Source organism: Helianthus annuus, chromosome 1, assembly GCF_002127325.2.
Source record: "Helianthus annuus cultivar XRQ/B chromosome 1, HanXRQr2.0-SUNRISE, whole genome shotgun sequence".
Lineage (NCBI taxonomy): Eukaryota > Viridiplantae > Streptophyta > Magnoliopsida > Asterales > Asteraceae > Helianthus > Helianthus annuus.
The window spans coordinates 33,747,701-33,771,453 of record NC_035433.2 but is presented as its reverse complement, the minus strand read 5'-3'; the positions used below and the strand labels follow the sequence as shown (position 1 = coordinate 33,771,453).

General features: G+C 34.7%; 1 protein-coding gene across 1 annotated transcript; it reads right to left on the bottom strand.

Annotated features, from left to right (window-relative positions):
* Positions 1 to 1,054: 1,054 nt before the first annotated feature.
* Positions 1,055 to 3,435, bottom strand: LOC110865100 (tropinone reductase-like 3). Its single transcript, XM_022114310.2, has 6 exons — positions 3,117 to 3,435; positions 2,208 to 2,324; positions 1,974 to 2,108; positions 1,738 to 1,863; positions 1,436 to 1,537; positions 1,055 to 1,346 (listed from the first exon to the last, which is right to left on the bottom strand). Exons 1-6 carry the CDS (start codon positions 3,252 to 3,254, stop codon positions 1,197 to 1,199), a joined length of 768 nt encoding a protein of 255 aa, XP_021970002.1. The 5' UTR covers positions 3,255 to 3,435; the 3' UTR covers positions 1,055 to 1,196.
* Positions 3,436 to 23,753: the final 20,318 nt, after the last annotated feature.

Here is a 23,753-nt window from a genome sequence, read left to right as displayed (position 1 = left end):
CGTTGAAACGTAAAGCAACTTGAATTTATATCGACACGTAAAAAAAATAAGCATATAGGAATATAATGTTTTCTTAAGTTAAAGAATGGTACGGCACGGTGTGGGGGCGTTGAAACGTAAAGTAACTTGAATTGTTACCATCTAATAAAAACGTACCACATTTGACCTGACTCGTTTTAATTTATAATGTTTTATTAAGTTGAAGAAAGGTACGACATAAAACGTATTATATTTGACCTGAATGATTTCCTAAAAAAAAAAAAAACTTACGTCTAAACGTAAATCGACTTAAATTTATACAGACATGCACATAACAATACGTACGTAAAACTTGATTACAAAGTGTTTAAAAAGTTGAGTGGTTGTAAGCATTAATGTTAAAAGTTGAAAGGTAATTGTACAGCGGACTACTCATGTAGTTATTCTTTTATAAATCTTCTTAGTTGTACCTAATTTTTAAATATTAGTTATCTTAATTACGTTTTTACCATATAATTAAATATTACTTTATAACGTTGGTATGCATCTTTAGTTACAAATGGTATCAATAAAGAAATGTCAATTTATACCCAGAACCGCAAGAAATAATATTCACTAAAGTAAATTTAACGTTATGTTTTTTAGATTATGGTATTCACTAAATAACTTTCATAGTTACTTGTACCTTTTTCAAGTTGATAAAACGTTCAATCCATTATTCCATTTTATCTGTTTTATTACAATTTTAAAATCCTTGATCAATTTCCAACAAAGGTTGGTTTTGCTTAAACCTAATACGGAGGACTGTTTTGTGTATTGCAATTAGTTCCATCGTGTGAGATTTCCAAAATCATTAACATGTCCTTTGTTTCCACTATTAAATGTATTTTTGAAAACCGGCATACAAATCTCACTACTAAGGCTTAAGCTCATTTGTTAAATGAACCGGGCGGCTGCTGGCCTTCGCCGGACTGGAGTGACGGTGGGGTGGAGGGGGTGTTAGGGTGTTTTCAAGTTATTTATTTTGTAAAGGTAAAATAGTCATTTTATCAAAAAGGAAAATCAACAAAACATAGTTGTCAAAAGGATTAAAAATAGATTAAAGTGAACAGGTGACCTTAACCTGAGAAATGATCTATTAGCTTACACTTACACCAAAGCTTATCAGAAGTCACAAGTGAACACGTTTGCAAAATGTAACAACTAACAAAAGACGTTTATAACCTTGATGGAGTTCCTCCAGAAACCACAATAGTCTCACCGGTTATATACGAAGCATCATCAGAAGCCAAGAAAGCGGTGGCTGCAGCCATGTCTTGTGTGGTCCCAAGCCTTTTGAGAGACGTCATGTTTTCCATCTCCCTTCTCTGAAGGGTATTTTAGACATTTTGTCAAAGGTCAAACATACGAGTACAGTCAAAGACGCAGAGACACTATTGAAGTAGAAAATGCTTACCTTGGCTTCACTGCTGGTAATGTATGAAGCAAAGTGTGTAGGCACAAACCCAGGGGCCACACAGTTAACACGCGTATGTGGGGCTAACTCACTTGCAAGAGCCTAAACAAATACCATAAAGAAAGAAAAATTATAACTTTATTATAAATAATGACGTATGTCCAGATCTAGGCTTAGGCCCGGATGAGATCTGGCCAAATGGGGCCCACACCCATTCCTATATCTGGCCAGATCTAGGCCTAAGCCCGAATATTGAGCCCGATCAGGACAATAACAAACGCAAAAGAAGGGAGCATTGAAACCTTGGTAAGACCGAGAAGAGCAGTCTTTGTGACACCATACATAGCCATGCCAGGTGGCGGTTGGAATGCACTGATAGACGAAATGAAAACAATCGATGAACCTTTGGATAAGTGAGGAGATGCATCCTGTTCAAAGAAGAAAACACTGCTCAGCTGAGCCCATAAAATATATCTCTCTTCCAAAAGTTTAACGTTTCGGTCAAAAGAGATGGTTAACTATTACATATAACGTTTACCTGAAGAAGTAGTATGGAGGTTTTAATATTGACTTCCCAAAGTTTGTCAAGGGTTGATTCTTTAGTTTGGAGAATGGGATTAACAGACGGATTAACCGCAGCATTTAACACTACTACATCTATTTTCCCATATTTCTGCATACATAACAGAAAAAGAGATCAAAATAACTACATAACCAACTTGAATTTACACGCAAGTGGAATATAAGAATATGGGTCCACGTTCATCCTCACCTGAACTGTCTGCTCAATGAGATTCTTTCTCTGTTGCGCATTAGAAACATGGCATACCGACCCCAACGCTTCAATTCCTTGTGCTTTGAGCTTTCCAACCGCCTCATCAACGTTTTTCTATACATAAATGTTTATCTTTAAACACGATTTGATATTTCAATTCATACATATTTCAATCAACGGAAAAAAAGAAACAGATCGAATTTACATCCAATTTGTGCAAAGATTCAAAAATGTTAACGACACATGTAAGCTTTAAGTTAACCGTCAAGGACTGGGTTGGCACAGTGGTAAGCGTTTGATTCCACTCTTAGTTCAAATCCAACTTCCACTGGTTTTTTACCTGTTCCCACTGGTTAGCAGGGTATTGGTGGGCCCGTAACTTTCCCTTAACGGGTTCTCATGGTTACCAAAAACAAACGTAACATTAAACTTGCGCTTTTGGAGCAGAAACAAGACCAAATTGACCATCAATTTGACCCAAACATTCATAAGCAAGTCTTGAATCACATTCTCAAAGGCTCAAGCATTGATTTTAACCAAACACCACCTCAACCAATTCACTTTTTTTTTTCTTTTTGAACGGCTTCAACTCAACAAATAATCGTATAATGATTTAAAGATAATCAGTCATAACTGAGCAAGTTAAAGAAAATAAAATGTAACCACTTTAACATCAAAAAAAAAAAAAAAAAAATATTATACAAGAAAATATATCACCCATTCAGCATACCTTCTTCAATTGATATCCGATCAAAAGAAACCAAAGAAAGTGCAAACATAATGAGATAAGTTGAATAATTTGTGATTATTGAACTTAAAATAATGAATATATGAATTAAGTAAACCATAAAACTCCATGCTTTTGACTCACAATAATCATCAGATCATAATCAGTCATTGAAAAACCTGTTTGCGAGAAGAGATGACGACAGAGGCACCTTCAAACCCAAGCCGTTGAGCAATACTGAACCCTATGCCCTGAGTTGAAGCTGTAACAATTGCAACTTTTCCTTCAAATCGTCTTCCAAACATCGATTTCTCCATTTTTATGAATGGATCACTGGTTGACTTTTTGATCGTGAATTTATGGATGCAACAGAAACCCCATTCCCCAATTAGGATATTGAAAGGTCACCATCAGCATGATGAGAGCATATGCCACTGAACTACTATGATTTTCGGATTTTTCCCCACATAGGATCATTAATGGTTGAATTTTCGAAGATGCTGAATGCCATGATTTTTCCAACTTAATAGATGGTTTTTTTTTTTTTTTTTACTTTAGCCATAGCCCAGGGGTGTAAACGAGCAAGCTTCACGATCAGCCGTTCAAATTTAAAAATAACTTTAGATGAGTTAGGCACAAGTTTCACTCAATAAACTTGAGCTCGCTCAAAAGCTTACACGAGTGGGAAAGGGGTGGTCACTAGTGATACAATTCTATCACTACCAAGCACCAATCAACTCATGCCATATCATCACCCAATATTCTATCACTAGTGATAGAAATGTAGTGGGGTGGTCACTAGTGATACAATTCCATCACTCCCAAATTTTTTTAATTTTTTATTTTAAAATTAGAAAATGTTTCAGTTTACTTTAAATGAAAGGTCCAATTAAAAATTATTGAGTAATGTGTTTGTCAGCCAACTGTCCAATTCTAAAGTTCCTTTTTTGACTTTCACGCGTTATCAAGATAACGAGTTAATAATATAACGCGTGATATAACGGGCGGCGGCGGTGTTTCGTTGTTGTTTAACGCGTGATGGGGTGGTATCACGGACCACCCCGCCTGCTCTTATAGAATTATAATAAAAATAACTATGGTATATAATGTGTATGAGGAATGTTCAAATGAAAACCACTAGTTAACTCGAAAACTAACTAAAAAATGTAAAAAAACATACCAATTTTTTTTACTAATTTTCGCTATTTAAACTATATAAAAAACTTTTTTTCAAAAAAAAAATTGTATTGCACATGTGTAATAGTACACATGTGTACTACAAAATTATTATTTTTTTTAAAAAAAAAAGTTTTTTTTATACAAAAATTAACGATTTTTAATAAAAAAAATTGGGTGTGTTTTTTAGGTTTTTTTAGTTAGTTTTCGAGTTTCCGCGTTAAAGTGATTTTCATTTGAACCATCCCCTAATGTGTATTATGTTATATATAAAGTTTATAGAAAAGTAAGAGTTAAATGCCTGGCTGGTCCCTGTGGTTTGCAAAATTTGTAAACTTGGTCCTAGTAGTTTACTAATTACAGAGTTGGTCACATAGTTGCAAATTTTGCACTCGTGTCATCCTTATCACTAACCCATGTTAATTTTCTCAATTAAATGTATGCGAAATGACTAGATTGCCCCTAAACAATAAAAAAAATAAAAAATAAAGATTGCCCACCTTAATTCATTCAAAATCACAGTTCTTTAATCTTCTCTATCTCTAACAATCAATTTCAACAAATTTTCATGTTCAGCTAAAATCTCTTTCAACAAACTTTCAACGTCTTACCGTACTCCGCTCTCCACTTGATCGTCGCTCGTTTCTCTAATCTCAGATCTCCGTTCGGTAACTCGATCTCCAGCCGTTTAATCCTCTCGAATGTTCGAAGAATCATCGCCGGAGAATATTGTGATTTCGGTTGCGATTGTTCCGATTGCTATTGAAATTGATGATGTGGAGGAGAAGAAATTAGGTTTTGGGTCGATTTAACGATGGATTTGAAGAAACCGATGACGGAGGAAGTGTCACCGTCGTCGTCGGAGTCAGCGGCGGAGATGACTCGGTCAACTCGGAGGAGGAGCAAGTCGGAGTGAGGAACGAGTGAGTTGAAACGGCGAGAAACGGATCGGCAGCGGATTAAGGTTTTGATGTCGGAGATGTAGTTGAAGATTGTTAAGATGATAGGGTCCGGTAACCGGTCGAAGTCGTCGGAGATGTTTTCCGGTGACGGTTCCATGAATGAATGAGAGTGAGTATGTTGACCGGAAAGAGTGAGTTTGATGTCGGAGATGTAGTTGAAGATTGTTAAGATGATAGGGCCATCTTTATTTATTTATTTTTTTATTGTTCAGAGGCAATCTAGTCTTTTTTTTTTTTTTTTTTTGGTAAAAGGGTATACCCCGATGATTTGTATTACTATCAAAATAAAACAAGTAGAATGGCTGGGCACCAAACTAGTTCAATAGTGTGACATGCCACACTAAAGTAAAACAAGTTACAAGAGCAACTCAACAATCAACCAAACACCTAAACGCTATACATCAATAAAATCAATAAAGCCATAACATTTAGGTATCAGCGGCAACTTCATCCAAGGATGCTATCTTCCAGATCTGCAAAAGTCTTGAAACCCGATCACTGGCCTTGTATTTAAACGAGTGCAACTTCAAACGAATTGTCTCCGTAATTAGTTCCTCTAGTTTTTCCAGCGGCCTCAACTGATTTTTAAGTAACCTAGCATTCCTTTCTTGCCATATGAAATAAGCAGTAGCGACAAGCACTACTTTACGATCACCCAAATGGCTAATTTTGATTTCGCTTTAGGGGTTATCCATGCCATCACATCCTCCCATCTTCCTTCAATTTGCGTCATGTCAGCTTTACTCCGGATAGAAGACCAAATCTGACTCGAATAGGACACTCAAAGAACAAATGCTCATGTGTTTCTAAACCTCTATAACACAAAAGACAACACATCATATTCATGTTACCCGCCATATTATTCCACACCTGAATGCGGTCTTGGGTAGCTAACTTTCTTCTACATATCAGCCAAGAAAGGAAAGCATGCCACGGAATTGCAAATGATGACCATATCATCCTATACCACGAAACTGCTTGCGCCGAAGTTCTTAACGAATTCCAAGCCGTTTTCGTTGTGAAATGTTCGCTATGATTTGCGTCCGTCTTCCACACAATCACGTCTTCCTTATTTGGGATAAGTGTGATCGGATTAAGTTGAAAGAGTATGGGAAACATATCTCTCCACGCGTCCGGCCAAACCCATCTATTATCATGCACAACATCCGCCACTTTAGAACATATAGATAACCCTTCCCTGGTCATTTGTCTCGGGGTGACATAAGCGCTTAACGGACACTAATCGTTCCACTTGTCATGCCATAGAAACGTGTTCTCCCCATTACCTATTCTCGACACAAAAAAATCACGAACTATAGGCCAGAGATAGATAATCTTCCTCTAACTCCAGCAGTTATTCGATTGAGAAGGAATGTCCCAAAAGCTTCTACCTTTTAGATGATTCGAGTACACCCATTCAACCCAAAGAGATTTCCTTCGAGAGAGAATGCTGTAAATATGATAGACCATTAAAGCTTTGTTAACATCTATGACACGCCTAATTCCCAAGCCACCTTCTTCCTTAGGAAGACACACAATTTTCCACGGGACTTTCGCTTTACCTTTAACAAAACGGCCTTGAAACCAAAGAAAATTCCGTAGGTTTTGCTACAGTTGTTTCACAATACTACTCAGGAGGATGAAAACCAAAGCCCGATATATATAAAAAGCTGAGAGAACAGAGATCACCAATTGTAGTCTGCCTGCAAAGGATAAAAATTTTACTTTCCAATCCGTAATTCTATTTTCCATCCTTTCCAACAAGACCTTTGTAACACCCCGAAAAATATAAAACTTTATATTAGAATTATAAAGTATAAATAAACGAGAATAAACTAACTAGGAATAAATAACCCAGTTAGTCATGAGTCTAGTAAAAACAAAGAAACTTGATTAAAACATGTAAAGTTTAACTTGGCTTTAGTTGAGGGGCCAAAGATGTTAAAAATCAAACTAGTTTTAAGAAAACAAAAAAAAATCCAAACACACATTTGAGTGTGTCTGGAACGATCAAGAACGCAGGGGGCGACCAAGTTCACCCTCAAACTAGTTTCAACTTTTTGATCAAATTAAAGGCTCTAAAGTGTTCCAAATTGAATTCCAAGCATAGATTGGTGATCATCTTAGCGAAGTGATCATAAGGTAGGCTAAATTCCATCATTTTAGTCCCATCTTAGATTCTTGATAAATTGTGAAATCAAAATCTGAGCTTGATATGTTGATGTTTAGATGAAATTAGGGTTGGAGACATGTTTAGATGTAAAACCCTAGCCAATAATCTGTGAAATTGATGTCCAAATTATGAATATTCATGTTTACCTATCTAAGTGTTAAATAGGTTTGTGAATGAAAAGGAAACCAAATAAGTAATCAGAAAATTTATGTTAAACGGTTTGCATGAAGTGAATTTGATATTGATATACACGCTAGGAGCAAAGAACTTGCAAAAAGTATAAACACTCGGCTAAATAGTTGAGACATGAACTTGGTAATGGTTATTTAAAAACCATGCTCTTAAAGTGTTTGTTAAAATGCTTAAAAGAAAGCTAACATAGTGACTTTGAGATAAAAATGCATGTTTATACGATATGGCAAATTATGCATGATATATTGTGAAAAGAGTTCTAAACAATACTTGGTTGAACTCTATAGGCAAGGAATCCGGATCGTCAAGTGGATAAGCCGGAGGGTGTACGCGTTTGAAAGGAGTGTATTAAAGGTACGTGATTTTAGTCCCATTACATTATGCATAAATGTTTGGATTTAGTTTGTTAATGGTGTCATAGTGTAGTATATGTGTTTGGTGTGTCATTGAAGTGGTGAAGCTCACTCGACAATCAAACGGGTCAAAATAACGGTTGGAAATAGTTTGGTTTGTCATTAAAGTGACGGTTTTCACTCGACAACCAAACGGGTCAAAACTATGTCTTTAAAACAATCATGTGTGTAGAGACTCGAAAGTCTCATATCGTGCTAGTGTTAGATAGCAATACGCCAATGTATTGGTTATACTAAGTTAAGTTTATGAATCTGTGATATCGGGTCGAACGGTAGAAATCAAAGGTGTTGGTGCACTGATGTCTATTAACTTCATCTTTATTGAGTCTTGTAATGTACTAGATAGATCAGGGCACGAAAATCGAGAAACAGTTTTTCGGGTAATTCCGCACGAAATTACACTGGTGTAATTTCGCACGGAATTAAGGGTTTCACACGGAATTACTAATTCCGCACGGAATTAGATAATTCCGCATGAACTCTTAATTTCGTTTGAGTTGTTTTCATGCGGAATTAATGTCACACCCCAACCAATGGCGGAAACATCGGGATGAGACGAAGTGTGAAGATTGCTCGAGACATCATAACACTATTTGTGACGATAATTAAATAATTCCCATTTCATTTCATAACTTTCAATTGTCAACATTACATAAACTCAAGTAACAACAACTTCAAAAGAAATACATGATAACATAAGCAAAATTGATGCGACATATTAAACCTAAACGTCTATATGTGTATCTAGGCATCAACGCTACTTTTTTTCATAGCATCATCATCATCAACCTATAACATGTTTAAAATACAATTCAATGCAAAAGCAAAGGCGAGTATACAAGTTTGGTACGTACATAACAAAAGATAAGTTTTAAACAATTCCTCATAGCAAGCATGTGATTCAAGATAAACATTTAAATATGGCATGTGTCTAACATATCAAACCAAAAGAGACGCAACATGCTCATGACATAACCTCAAGTCTACGGGCGGGTCGTCAATCCTATAGCGCTACATATGTCACGGTTAGGCTCGTACGAAGTTAATGATAAGTTCAACACATAAGATTCACCCAAGTTTAAAGTATCAAGCCATCACGTATACAAGCATGTTATAGGAATGTTCATGTGTTTAAGCAAAATGTTCATGTGTAAGTTTTTGATAAGTAAACATGTTATACCCCAAAAGTGGTAAAAGTAAAAAGGGGGAAATACGAGTATACTCACAATTTTGCGTAGGAAGTACACTTAAACCGCGAGGAAAGTTGGTGGAGTCTCGACATTACGAGTGGTTGCGTTTGTGATTCCTTGTAGAATAATGCACGAATAAAATTGGGAAACCGAACGAACGGGAACGATTATCCTAGATATTCAAATGCCACATAACAATCTTGTTATTATTTATTGGTTAAATATAATTGCTTATAAATAGTTTATAAAATATTTAGATATTAAAATTGATCACGTTAATAGTTTTATCGTTATAAACGAATTTAAATGATTTGTGTTATAGTTAAAAGTTTAAGGTTTTTATTATAAAGGTAAAATAAATATATAAAATAATAAAAAGAATATATACTATTAAGATTTAATGGTTCTATTAAAAAGAATTCAAAATAAATACAAAAAGATTTACTGTTCTACACCAACTTGTTTTGAAAGTCCATGTGCTTTTAATTTTCTTAAACAGTTGTTGGAAGTCATCTTCCTCTTTTTAAAACAAAGAACCGTTTCAGTGTGTGCAAGTTTCTAAACTTGCAGTTTGCTTAAATGCTTATAATATCAAAAAAATAAAATATCAAAATATTTTAACAAGGGATAAACAAGGAAACAAAGAAATAAGAAAAGTATACCAAAACAGTAAACTCAAGAGTTCTCGACAACTCTTCGAGTTCCAACAACGATTCCGAACAGATGTTATAACTTATCAACTTTTATAACCTTCATCGAACACTTTGTATCATGTTTCAAATCATTGAACTAAAATATATATATGCTAAAAGGAGAAGACTTAAACAAAACGTATGGAGCGAGAATATTGTACCGCGACGAAAAGACGTGAATAACCCGAACCATCTATATCATCTTCACCGAATGGAAAAAGGTGCGGACGAACTTCATAATGTGTGAATCCGTTGCGAACCTCCGATGTCATTTTCGTCTCCGGTGAGCTTCGATCTGCGGCGAGGTGCAAGGAAGGTGTTTTCGGCTACGTGCTCGGTGAGCGAAACATGGCCAAACAGTTCCGTCGTGAACTTCGATCTCTAGCGAGCTCCGGTGAATTGTTATTGAAACAGAGAGGGTGAAAGGGTGGTGTCGAGATGCAGGGTGTTGAGAGGTGTAGGATGTCGAGAGGCGTAGGAGGTGATGGTTATCTCAAAATGCATTATGTTTGGGTCCTAATAACCTTTTCGAAAACTAAACAAAAAGAAGGTTGTAGTTGCTGTTTATGAGGGAAAGTTTGATTAAATCAAGTAAAGGAATTAAATGGGGAGGAATAAATACAAGGAAAAGCAACACATGCCAGCCATAATTGCGGCCGCATGCTGCTGTCTTCCATCTTTATTTATTTTATTTTATTTTATTTTTTTGTTTTGTTTTGAGAGACATAATAGGTTAGATATGTGAACATGTTATATTATAAACACAATACTAATTTATAACATTAAAGATAAAGAGTGGGGCAAAAAGAAACAAACCAAAAAAAACAATCTGGTTGTGACTTTTGGCTTGTGGAATTCGATTGGCCACAAGGCCATTTGGCATTTCATTTTTTTTAGAGTATATTATGTATTACTAAAGTTAATTGATTAATAATATAGATAAACAGGAAATTAAATAAGTTTGTATGAGATAAAGTATAGGTGGTATATTGTGAATGTAGAATTAAGTGCTTGCACGTATAGGGTATCTAGAATCACGTATCAAACGAATGGGCGTATCAATGTAATAACAATGTATAAACGATGTATAAAAGGTTCCTTTCATTACGATCAAAGTCTTGGATTTTACAATGGCTTGAGACGAAATACGATTACAAGAAATATAAGTTTCCCAAAAATAGAAATGCGAACCAGCTTTCTAATTAAGGAAAGTACGAAAAAGCAGGGAGTTACAGTCTCCCCTCCTTTAGGAAATTTTGTCCCGAAATTTATTCAAGAAGAAGACTTTAAAGACATTTAGGCTAAAAGAATGATTGTCTAAAATCGAGACTTGGAAGTTTTGAAACGTTTTAAAAAGTATGAAATTTTGGGAGAATAAAAATAAGTTTGTAAAATGAATTGTCTGGCTAAAATGGTTTTGAGGCATGAGCATGGGTGAACGTGTATAGGTAAAACGATTTTGAATAGCTGAATTTGGAGTTGTTTTACAAATGTGCTGTATTTACGAAGGAGGTCTTAGTAAAATAGTTGGTAATCAATACGAGTGCGGTAGGTTGCATAGGAGGTTTTAAGCGTAGTGTAAAATTCACATGTAAAAATTGCCTTTTGAGTGGAACGAGAAAGTTTGGGACTTTTAAATAAAGTATTAACGGCCTACTAATTATGTTTACCAGAAATAAGAATAGGAAGATGGTTTTAAGGGTAATGAGATAAGTTAGGATGCGATTGTTTGAACAAGCTTGTTTGTGAATGAGGTTTGTATGAAAGAAAAGGATAAAGGAGAATAATACGAGTATAGAAATGAACGAATGACTCTTAAAGAGTGCAAGTATAAGAATAGCATAAGTGTTGGATAGATGAACGTAGTGTGTTAAGAATGAAGTCTCGTCGTGGATAATCGGGCATAATGCGTTGTGAGTTGTCTAAAGTTGTATTAGGTCTAAATAGGTTTGTAAAACACTGAATTTCTCATGACACATTTTACAAAAGTTTGGTAACGTGGCGAAAACACTTATATATAGGAAGTACCAGCGGCGTATCCACCATGTTTTTACCACATTACGTTCGTTCCGTCTTCGGTGCCATGTTACGTTCCGTGTCTTACCATGCACAGTAGTACACTCTATGGTTCTCATACGCCTATCACTATAATCCCGTGTGCACCCGTGATTATATTGATAGTCGCATGATCCGCATAGCTTGTACTAGTTGTGTATGAATTTGGGTAGGTACACAAAAAAAGATAAGAATGTGTGCGTATAAGAATAAAGTATGTAAGCAAGTCCATGCTTAAGTATGTATAGGACCCACGTAAGCGAATACCTCGGATTCCGCTCGCGTACGGACACGAATGTATGAATCATGAGTATGTATGAAAGATAAGTATGAGTATAAGTGTAAGTTATGAATACGCATGCGAATGTATATATAAACATATGACGTATGAGTATGATATGAACATGAGTATAAGCATAAATGTATTGTCATGAATATGAATATTAGTGTTAACGTGAGTGTAATTATAATTCTAAGAATATGAATATAAATTTGAATATAAGTGTAACATATGAGTACAACGTAAAATGTATAAATCGCGACTATTAGCGTATGAGTTAATGATTTTATATATGGTATGAATTTAAATACGTATAAGATCAAGAGGTTTGAGTATAAAAGAAACAAAACTGAGTAGTACATGTGAAGTAGTCGTGAGGTATAAACTAGAACACGTGAAATGACGTGCATGTATAGTTGTTTGAGTTTATCGAATCAAAATAGATTGAGTTGATTGGGAAGGTAGAGTATAGTTTGTAAATGTAAAGGAACATAAAGTACTCATTGGTTATGCATAACGTATTTTGTAATGATTGAAATTTGGGAAATAAAACGTTTTAAGACATGATTTAGAATCCCGTGTATATGAGTTGAGTGAAAAACAGATTGTATAATAGAAAGTACGCTTGATAAAACAATGTATTTTGAAATCGATATAAGTAGGTATTTTGAATAATGATAAACAATTTATGTACAAAATATGATCGATTTTGCATAATAAGATATTTTGAAGAGGCGTTTTGGTAACGATCACCTAGGTAAGGGAATCACCCCTAACTCGTTGGTGAGGTCGTTTTTAAGAAAAAAAAAAGGGAAGTGGAGTCAATCGTCAAGGTAAGGAAATCACTCCTATCTCGATGATATGTCTCCACTTGTCATTACAAGGAATATGGATTTTAAATTACATGAACTCATGCATATGTATAAATGTATGGAAAAGATTCAATATGTTATGTGTGTGAAAAGAGAATATCGGAAGTGAATTTTGAATTTGAAAGGTTCCATCGTATAAGATAAATAATAGAAACACATGTTTGATTAAAATTTGGATGGTTCCGAAACGGAACTTTGACTAACCAAAGTGATCGAAAAGTCTTTCGAATTTGAGGAGCATGCTTTGGCCTAATAGGTGGAATACTTTCGCCGACAAGTCGGTTAACGGTATTTACCCTTCTGGTTACTACATGTCCCAAATCAATTGAAATTTCGAGACTTGGCGGGATTTATGAAAATGAAGGAGTGGAACTAGTCGACAAGGTGCGGGTTTCACCCCTAACTTGGCGATTTAGTATCCTAAGTGTGGTTGGTACTCGTCGGGTCAAAATTTGATTTCAACACTTTGAGGAGGGTCCACTAGAATTCAAAATTTGAATTTCTCCATCAAGGTGAGGATTTCACTCCTAACTTGGTGGTGAATTTCGGGTAAGAAAAGAAAAGTAGAAGGATTGAGAGTCATTCACCAAATTGTGGGTTTCACGCCTATTTTGGTGAAGTCGTCTCGTTTGTGTATTATGAGTGGTTTGTGAATTTAGAATAGTCGAGTAAAATATATGAGGAAAAGAGTATGTTGAAGATCATACAAACAAGTATAAACATGTCAAGAATGGCACATAAAGAATGACATATTAAAACAAATATTAACACATAATGAAACATGTATTAACACATAAGAATAGCATGTCAAGTATGTTACATAAGGATAAATGACATAGATGTTTAAAAGACTCAAAGAGAACGTATAAGAAACACATAAAGTGGCATGCATGTAGTTTCAAACAAACATAAGAATAAGGCTCTAAACTATAGACTAGGTAAAAGCAATCCTACTTTTCCTAATTCCCTATAGTTATGGCTCTGATACCAATCTGTCACACCCCAACCAATGGCGGAAACATCGGGATGAGACGAAGTGTGAAGATTGCTCGAGACATCATAACACTATTTGTGACGATAATTAAATAATTCCCATTTCATTTCATAACTTTCAATTGTCAACATTACATAAACTCAAGTAACAACAACTTCAAAAGGAATACATGATAACATAAGCAAAATTGATGCGGCATATTAAACCTAAACGTCTATATGTGTATCTAGGCATCAACGCTACTTCTTTTCATAGCATCGTCATCATCAACCTGTAACATGTTTAAAATACAATTCAATGCAAAAGCAAAGGCGAGTATACAAGTTTGGTACGTACATAACAAAAGATAAGTTTTAAACAATTCCTCATAGCAAGCATGTGATTCAAGATAAACATTTAAATATGGCATGTGTCTAACATATCAAACCAAAAGAGACGCAACATGCTCATGACATAACCTCAAGTCTACGGGCGGGTCGTCAATCCTATAGCGCTACATATGTCAGGGTTAGGCTCGTACGAAGTTAATGATAAGTTCAACACATAAGATTCACCCAAGTTTAAAGTATCAAGCCATCACGTATACAAGCATGTTATAGGAATGTTCATGTGTTTAAGCAAAATGTTCATGTGTAAGTTTTTGATAAGTAAACATGTTACACCCCAAAAGTGGTAAAAGTAAAATGGGGGAAATACGAGTATACTCACAATTTTGCGTAGGAAGTACACTTAAACCGCGAGGAAAGTTGGTGGAGTCTCGACATTACGAGTGGTTGCGTTTGCGATTCCTTGTAGAATAACGCACGAATAAAATTAGGAAACCGAACGAACGGGAACGATTATCTTAGATATTCAAATGCCACATAACAATCTTGTTATTATTTATTGGTTAAATATAATTCCTTATAAATAGTTTATAAAATATTTAGATATTAAAATTGATCACGTTAATAGTTTTATCGTTATAAACGAATTTAAATGATTTGTGTTATAGTTAAAAGTTTAAGGTTTTTATTATAAAGGTAAAATAAATATATAAAATAATAAAAAGAATATATACTATTAAGATTTAATGGTTCTATTAAAAAGAATTTAAAATAAATACAAAAAGATTTACTGTTCTACACCAACTTGTTTTGGAAGTCCATGTGCTTTTAATTTTCTTAAACAGTTGTTGGAAGTCATTTTCCTCTTTTTAAAACATAGAACCGTTTCAGTGTGTGCAAGTTTCTAAACTTGCAGTTTGCTTAAATGCTTATAATATCAAAAAAATAAAATATCAAAATATTTTAACAAGGGATAAACGAGGAAACAAAGAAATAAGAAAAGTATACCAAAACAGTTAACTCAAGAGTTCTCGACAACTCTTCGAGTTCCAACAACGACTCCGAACAGATGTTATAACTTATCAACTTTTATAACCTTCATCGAACACTTTGTATCATGTTTCAAATCATTGAACTAAAATATATATATATGCTAAAAGGAGAAGACTTAAACAATACGAATGGAGCGAGAATATTGTACCGCGACGAAAAGACGTGAATAACCCGAACCATCTATATCATCTTCACCGAATGGAAACAGGTGCGGACGAACTTCGTAATGTGTGAATCCGTTGCGAACCTCCGATGTCATTTTCGTCTCCGGTGAGCTTCGATCTGCGGCGAGGTGCAAGGAAGGTGTTTTCGGCTACGTGCTCGGTGAGCGAAACATGGCCAAACAGTTCCGTCGTGAACTTCGATCTCTAGCGAGCTCTGGTGAATTGTTATTGAAGCAGAGAAGGTGAAAGGGTGGTGTCGAGATGCGAGGGTGTTGAGAGGTGTAGGATGTCGAGAGGCGTAGGAGGTGATGGTTATCTCAAAATGCATTATGTTTGGGTCCTAATAACCTTTTCGAAAACTAAACAAAAAGAAGGTTGTAGTTGCTGTTTATGAGGGAAAGTTTGATTAAATCAAGTAAGGGAATTAAATGGGGAGGAATAAATACAAGGAAAATCAACACATGCCAGCCATAATTGCGGCCGCATGCTGCTGTCTTCCATCTTTATTTATTTTATTTTATTTTATTTTATTTTATTGTTTTGTTTTGAGAGACATAATAGGTTAGATATGTGAACATGTTATATTATAAACACAATACTAATTTATAACATTAAAGATAAAGAGTGGGGCAAAAAGAAACAAACCAAAAAAAAAACAATCTGGTCGTGACTTTTGGCTTGTGGAATTCGATTGGCCACAAGCCATTTGGCATTTCATTTTTTTTAGAGTATATTATGTATTACTAAAGTTAATTGATTAATAATATAGATAAACAGGAAATTAAATAAGTTTGTATGAGATAAAGTATAGGTGGTATATTGTGAATGTAGAATCAAGTGCTTGCACGTATAGGGTATCTAGAATCACGTATCAAACGAATGGGCGTATCAACGTAATAACAATGTATAAACGATGTATAAAAGGTTCCTTTCATTACGATCAAAGTCTCGGATTTTACAATGGCTTGAGACGAAATACGATTACAAGAAATATAAGTTTCCCAAAAATAGAAATGCGAACCAGCTTTCTAATTAAGGAAAGTACGAAAAAGCAGGGAGTTACAATTAACACGCCTATAAATACTGGTCTTGCCTGTTCATTTCGTACGGAATTATGTCATTGTGAGCCGAGGTGCTGCCGAATTGTTATCAGAATTGTAAAAAGCTCAGGATCAATCAATAAAAGGATAATTAGAAAGGAACAAGCTGTTCTACGTCATTTACATTGATTCCGCCTTTGTATCTGATGATGAACTACTCAGATTGACTCGTTAGGGTCATACGACGATCCAACAAGTGGTATCAGAGCTCAGGACGAGGAGTTCATACCAATTCCGCTTGATTTTATCGGATTATCTCACTTCTACTCTTTCTTTTCAAAATTAAACGAGATTTAACGGACAAAATGTCTTGATTTTCACATATCATAAGCGAAATACAGTTTTAACAAACCCTTGAAGGAATCAGACCAAAATTCGAACTAAAAGTAACAAAAATGGGCCAAAATTGTAATTTCGTTTGAACGGGCATTTAATTTCGTTTTAAAAAGTTGTAATTCCACACGGAATTATAATTTGGGCTTAATTTCGCTTGAAAGGATTGCTGATTTCAAACGAAATCAGATTCCGTTTGTAGTGTTCAAACGAAATTACTAATTTCGTTTCAAGGTGCCTAATTTCGTTTGAAGTTGAGCTAATTCCGCACGGAATTAGATCTTGTTTGGTAATTCCGTTCGAAAAATGTAATTTCGCTTGAAATACTTAATTCCACTTGAGTAGGTATTTCGTGTGAACAAGCTAATTTCGTTTGAAATAGTTATTCCGTGTGAACAAGTAATCTCGTTTGAGTTCATAATTTCGTTTGAACTAATTCCGTTTGAAAATTGTTTTGTAAAAGATAAAAATTTTTCTAAGTGTTTGTTGTTTGATACAGGTACTTGAAAAGCTTGGTCAAAACGTTTGACGAAAAGGAAAACGCTAAACTTGGAAGAATTAATGAATGGTTTGATATGAATTGGCAATACAAGAAAGAAGATGAGAAAAAGGATTTTTGGATTATAAGATCTGAATATTTTTTGTGTAAAAAATTTGAAAAGTTTAAGGATTTGGAAAAGAGATATGATGAATTACTTGATAATTTGAAGAGGTATGGGATAAAGATATCAGATGCTGAAAAGATATCTAAATTTGCAGATGCCTTACCTTTACAGTGGGATGAGTTTTTGGGAAAATTGAAAAAGGATTCTAGGTTCTCAAAATTTGATCCATATGATTTCATCAGAGAGCTTAGAAAACACAATGATGAGAATGAAAAGAAAAAGAAACAGTTAATAAATGAAATAGAAAGAAACTCAGAAAATATAAGTTTGGTTGTGACTCTTGAAATAATCAAAAGAATTAGAAAAGGTCTTAGTGCAAGATCTGATATGAAATATGATTTCAAGAGAGGTTGTTTTTTTAGATGAAGATTTGAACCCTGCTGATATGGTTAAAATTTTTCTTGCAGAAACAGACAAGAAGGAGACAGAGAGAATGTTAAAGAATGAAGAATCAAAAAAGGATGAAACTTCAAAATGTGAAGTTGTGTGCTCAAAATGTGAAAAATCCGAAGCAGACAATATCAAACTCTTGAAGGATGTAGAGAGTTTGACATTGGAAAACAAAAATTTAAAAGAAAAAGAAAAAGCTTTTGAAAAGATTAAAATTGAAAATAAAGATGTTTCTCGGATGAAATTAGAAAATAAAGTTTTAAAAGAAAAAGAAACAGATTTTCAAAATCAAATAAAAGTTTTAGAAAATGAAAAATCTGTTTTAGAAGAAAATAAAGTTGCAAATGAAAAGGCAATAAATTCTCATCTTGAGAAAATCACTCAACTTGAGAAAGAAGTTGAGTGTGCTAGAAATAAAATCAATGAATTAGAAAAGAAATTGAAAGGCTTTGTGACTTCATCATCATCACCAGATCTTGTATGTCCAAAACCGATCAATTCTGCTCCAATAAGTGACAATGTCACAAATTTTGACAAAGTCAAAATTGAAGATTGTGATGACAAATCTGATGACGAAAAAGAAAAAGAAGAGAAAAGAAAAATCTTTTTGGAATTAAAAGAAAAATTTACAAATACTGTTTTGCAATCTACTGAAATAGGTGAATGCTCAAAGCAAAAACCTGTTAAGAAGAATGTAAAACAAAAACAAAGAGTTAAAAATTCGGAAAATTTTCAAAAAGAAAATAAAAGATCATTAGTTCAGTCATCTAATCATTATGAAAAATCACAAAAATTTAAAAATCAAAACTCACAAAAAGTTGGTAATAAGTGGTGCAGGTTTGACCACAGTTCTCAAATGCCAAATCAAGGATACAAGAAAGGACATGTTTACCACAAGGCAAATCAATGCTATGATCTAAGTGTGTGGTATAAAAATGGTGTGTGGTATAAAAATGAGGAAATGTATGATAACAGAGTGTGTTACACATGTGGTTGTCAGGGATACATTGCTGTTAACTGCAAACTCAAAGATTTGATTCAAGAAGATGCTATGACTGTGGAATCAAAGGTCATATTGCCAGAGATTGCTCAATGAGATCAAAGAGAAGATCGAGGGCTGAATCTCATGGACAAAAGTATGAATCAGTCAAGGTTGAAGAAAAGCCCAAAGAAAAGAAACAGAAGAAACAAAAGGTGAAGTTATCACAGGGGCAGAAAGACCGACTGAGGAAGAAAAGAAAGAAAGCTAGAGAGTATTTGGAAAAGATTTTGTCCTCGGATACAACTGGTAATCCGAGAAAAGGTTCTAATGAATTGCTTTCCTCAACTGCAAAGACAAGCAAAACGAATTCTTCAGATGCAAATATGAGGACAAAAGGGGTGATAAAGAAAGAAAAATTAACTAATCAAACCAACGAAAAATTAAAGAAAGTTAATTTTTCAGATAAAGCCTTTATCAAAGTGTTTAAGTATAACAAAGATTGTGAAAAATCTTGCACGTCACGAGTTGACAAATTTGGAAAGCTTAAACATTGTAAGGATTGGGTTCCCATAAAGAATGGCAATGAATTTGTTTCTAAGAAAACAAAAGAGCCATCTTCTGGTGATGAATTTGTTTCTAAGAAAACAAAAGAGCCATCTTCAGGCAATGAATTTGTTTCTTCGGAAGCAAAAGAGCCACATTCCGGCAATGAAACTGACTCGACAAAGTCAAAGGAACCACAATCAGGCAATGAAACTGACTCAACAAAGTCAGAAGAGCCAAGTTTTGAGGTAAAAACTGTCAAACCCAAGGCTGGTCAGGCTTGGGTGAATCTGTTTAAATGAAAAACCTGACTTGCCGGAACTCCCAGGTTGGTAAGCGTGGAGTAGGAATCGGCATCTTTCTTGAGAAATTCACGATTGTGATATTTCGAATTACAAAAGATTAATCAAGGACATTAAGTTGTACTTGATTTATCTTTCCGACAAGTAGTTAAAGGAGAACAAGGTGATGAAACCCCGAATTTGTGAAATGACACACAAAACTAATTTTCTGGAAAAACCATTTTTGATTAAAATAAACTTAAGTGTTTTGAAATCATGATGGGAAAATAGTTTGTTGTCAGGGGCTGATTGTTTATGCCAAGTGAATGGCGAATTGAAGCGATTTGATATCAGTTTGTCACTTTCCTTGTATAGTTTGTTTTCAAATTTTCCCAGAAAATCAAAATTGAAACATATTTTGATTTTAGGGGGAGAAAAATTTTATAAAAAAATAGAAAATTTGAAAATGCCAAAAACATTGAAAAAGCAAAAATGAGTTTTGTTGTGAATAAGAGGAAATGATAGTAAATCAGTGGACTATCACAGCATGCTAAAGAAATGAAATGTCAAATGTGATAAACAGTTTCACTAAGGATGTGACGATAGGCTCAGCTAGACTAGTAGATTTGCGATAACGATACAAACATAAATGAAAAAGCCTAGTTCTAGTGGAAAACATGGTTGAAAGCATAGTACTTAGTTTTGTCCTTCGTGATTGTGTACCTACTCAGTAATCGCTGAATGCTAAAAGAGCATAAAAACCGGTCAGTTTGTGAATTTTCACAACTTGCTGAAAAAGTCATTGTGATTGTGCATTTTATTTTGCAAAGATTTAAACTTGTTTTATTTCTTTATTTTGTTTATGCATTGGACATCCTCTGCGTATACGTGAGTATCGAACTGGATGTTAGTGCCTAAACGTTCTGCTTTATTTTTCTTGGTGTTTTGTTTAAGCTTTGGATCACCTCTGCGTATACGGGAGTATCGACCTGGTGGTTAAAGCTTAAACAAATTCAACTTGTTTTATTTTCATATTTTGTTTTAACATTGGACTTTCTCTGCGTATCGAAAGATCGACTTGATTGTTAATGTTTAAACATTCTGCTTTATTTTCGCACATATCACAGTTGATAAAAGTTTAAAGGCATTACTTGAGTTAGTGTATTGCATGATGAGGGGATATGCTGAGATCGTGGGGTCCATAAGAATTTAGTGCAAAATTAATATACCTTAAAGTATCAGTAAGCATTTTGAACGTTTTTAGATTGAGTTTAAAGAGGACAACTATATCGTCAATCTATGTGAATTGTTTAGAACGTAAAAAGATTAAAGCTTAACGGTGCTAGTGATTTGTCTCCTAAACTGATATGATCCTCTTACACAAACTCACAAAAATATTGTTTGTATATTATTCTTTATTGCATTTCTATAAAAACAAAAATTCTAAAAGATTGTGTTTTAGTTTTAAATTTTGAAAAATTCAAAAAGATTTTCGACAACTGATGTTGGAAAGTGGATGTTCAAAATTTCTAGTGCTAAACATGATGAACTATACTGGGTTGGGAGAGTTTGTTGAGAAACTTTGAATGTCATATACACATGTTTTGAAAGATTGTATGTTTAGTTAATCAAGGTCATTCATTTGAACTTGATGTAACTATAACAGATTGATGAATGAATGATTTCTACCAGTAAGTTTTATTTTAAATGACAAAAATTTGTGAAACTTACGTTGAGGTAGAAGATGTGCAGGTTAGTTGAGATAGATCAGCTTAAAGGGGAGCTAACAAGCAAAGAAAGAACTTCATGGCAAAGATTGTGTAAAGTTTGTTCCAGAAAATAGATTCCAGCTTATCGAAAGGGGGAGTTTACATTCTGGATCAACAATCAAATTGAAGTTTGAAGAATGAAGCTGATAGAGGTTAAAGGTGCTTTACAGTATTAGATATTTTGGTTGAACGCAAAGACTGATGAAGACTGAAGAATTTGAAGACTCAACACTGCAGACTTCGTCGATATCCAAGGGGGAGTCTGTTAGTGCTGTTTGTCTGTCAACTTCGTCTGGTATCAAGTCTTGCATTGTCCATGACATGAAGATCTAGAAATCAAGACTAAAGACTGAAGACTGGATGCTAAAGACTTCGTCAACATCCAATGGGGAGTCTGTTGGTGCACTGATGTCTGTTAACTTCGTCTTTATTAAGTCTTGTAATGTACTAGATAGATCAGGGCATGGAAATCGAGAAAGAGTGTTTTATGGTAATTCCGCACGAAATTACACTGGTGTAATTTCGCACGGAATTAAGGGTTTCACATGGAATTACTAATTCGGCACAGAATTAGATAATTCCGCATGAACTCTTAATTTCGTTTGAGTTGTTTTCGGCGGAATTAACACGCCTATAAATACTGGTCTTGCCTGTTCATTTCGTATGGAATTATGTCATTGTGAGCCGAGGTGCTGCCGAATTGTTATCTGAATTGTAAAAAGCTCAGGATCAATCAATAAAAGGATAATTAGAAAGGAACAAGCTATTTTACGTCATTTACATTGATTCCGCCCTTGTATCTGATGATGAACTACTCAGATTGACTCGTTAGGGTCATACGACGATCCAACAAAAGGCAAGAGTTGCATGAAGCGGCATGCTTGAATTTTGAGAAAACAAGCATGAAATTCTAATGTGAGCGTAAAGCCATGTAATGGCGCGGATACGCCAAGATCTACAAGCCCGGGGAATGGGTAATTAAGTCTAGTATGCCAAAGAACTGAATGATGAAAAATATGCACACATAGCTAATGGGTCGGATAATCGAAACAAGGATTTTGTTTCGACAACTCAGAATTAAATGTGACGTTTCTAGACCTCCTAACTTGATTTCCATAACAGCAAGCACAGCATGAGCATCCTAAACACCTATCACATATGTTAAAATAAATGCAATACACATAGTGTAAAGGTGAGCATACAAGTTTAATAGTATAATAGTAGCGAAAAACGGTTTACGCATAACCAGCATGTAACATGTTGAAAAGTGAAGCATGTAAGCTATCGACAATGAAATATGCACAGACATGACTGCGAGTTGTAGAATGCGCAACACATATCACCACCATGACACGTGAAGTAAAACCCTTAACAACCCCTGTCCACGACAGGTGCTGAGTCCAAACTATATTACTATCGTTGCTAAGGTGTCAGGAAACAATCACTGTGTAAACATAACATACAGGCGTTCATCGAATAACACGTATATCATGCAGAGCGGTTAGCGTATAAAAAGTGTTTGCGTTATGTGATCGATGTGATTTGATATAGGTAACGTATGTAACACCCAAAAGTGCGTTAAGCAAAAAGGGATCGTGATGCGTGTGTAGTGTAATATATTTTTAATGTATAATTAAGCCCTTTTTACACCTTTAGCCAAGTTTTAAATTTATAAAACACGATATTCACTAACACTAAACACACATATGGGCAAGTGCACCCATCGTGAACGTAGTATAGTGTTGGTAAGATACCGAGGTCGTCCAAGGACACAAGAGCTTTTAATACCGGTTTATCCTCAACGTCTAATCAAATCAAAAAGTGAGAAAAATGTTTTTTTTTAAACTAAGAAAATAAAAACTAACTAAATGCTGAAAAATAAAATAAAAATAAAAACAGATAGACAAGATGAATCACTTGGATCCGACTCGTGTATTAGTATAACCTTTGATTATTTTCGCACTTTTGCACTTTTTAAGAGATTATCTTAGTTATTGTAGTAGGCCCCTCTTTTGAAGGCGACGTTACCCTCAACCCAGTAGTTTGAGTCAGCAAGGATACAATCCTAAAGGGTTGGATTATTGGAAGATAATGAATTAAGTTATTAATGCAAATTATGGTAGGCCCCGCTTTTGGCGGTGACGTTACCCTCGGCTAAGTAGTCTGAGTCAGCAGGGATACAGTCCTAAATAGCCGGGTTATAGTATTAAT

What these genes read in the sequence shown, in the direction of transcription:
- LOC110865100 (XM_022114310.2), bottom strand. Translation starts at nt 3,254, where the DNA reads ATGGAGAAATCGATGTTTGGAAGACGATTTGAAGGAAAAGTTGCAATT. An exon ending in CTCTTCTCGGTCTTACCAAG is followed by an intron (nt 1,538 to 1,737) that starts GTTTCAATGCTC and finishes GTATTTGTTTAG; the next exon opens with GCTCTTGCAAGTGAGTTAGC. An exon ending in TTACCAGCAGTGAAGCCAAG is followed by an intron (nt 1,347 to 1,435) that starts GTAAGCATTTTC and finishes AATACCCTTCAG; the next exon opens with AGAAGGGAGATGGAAAACAT.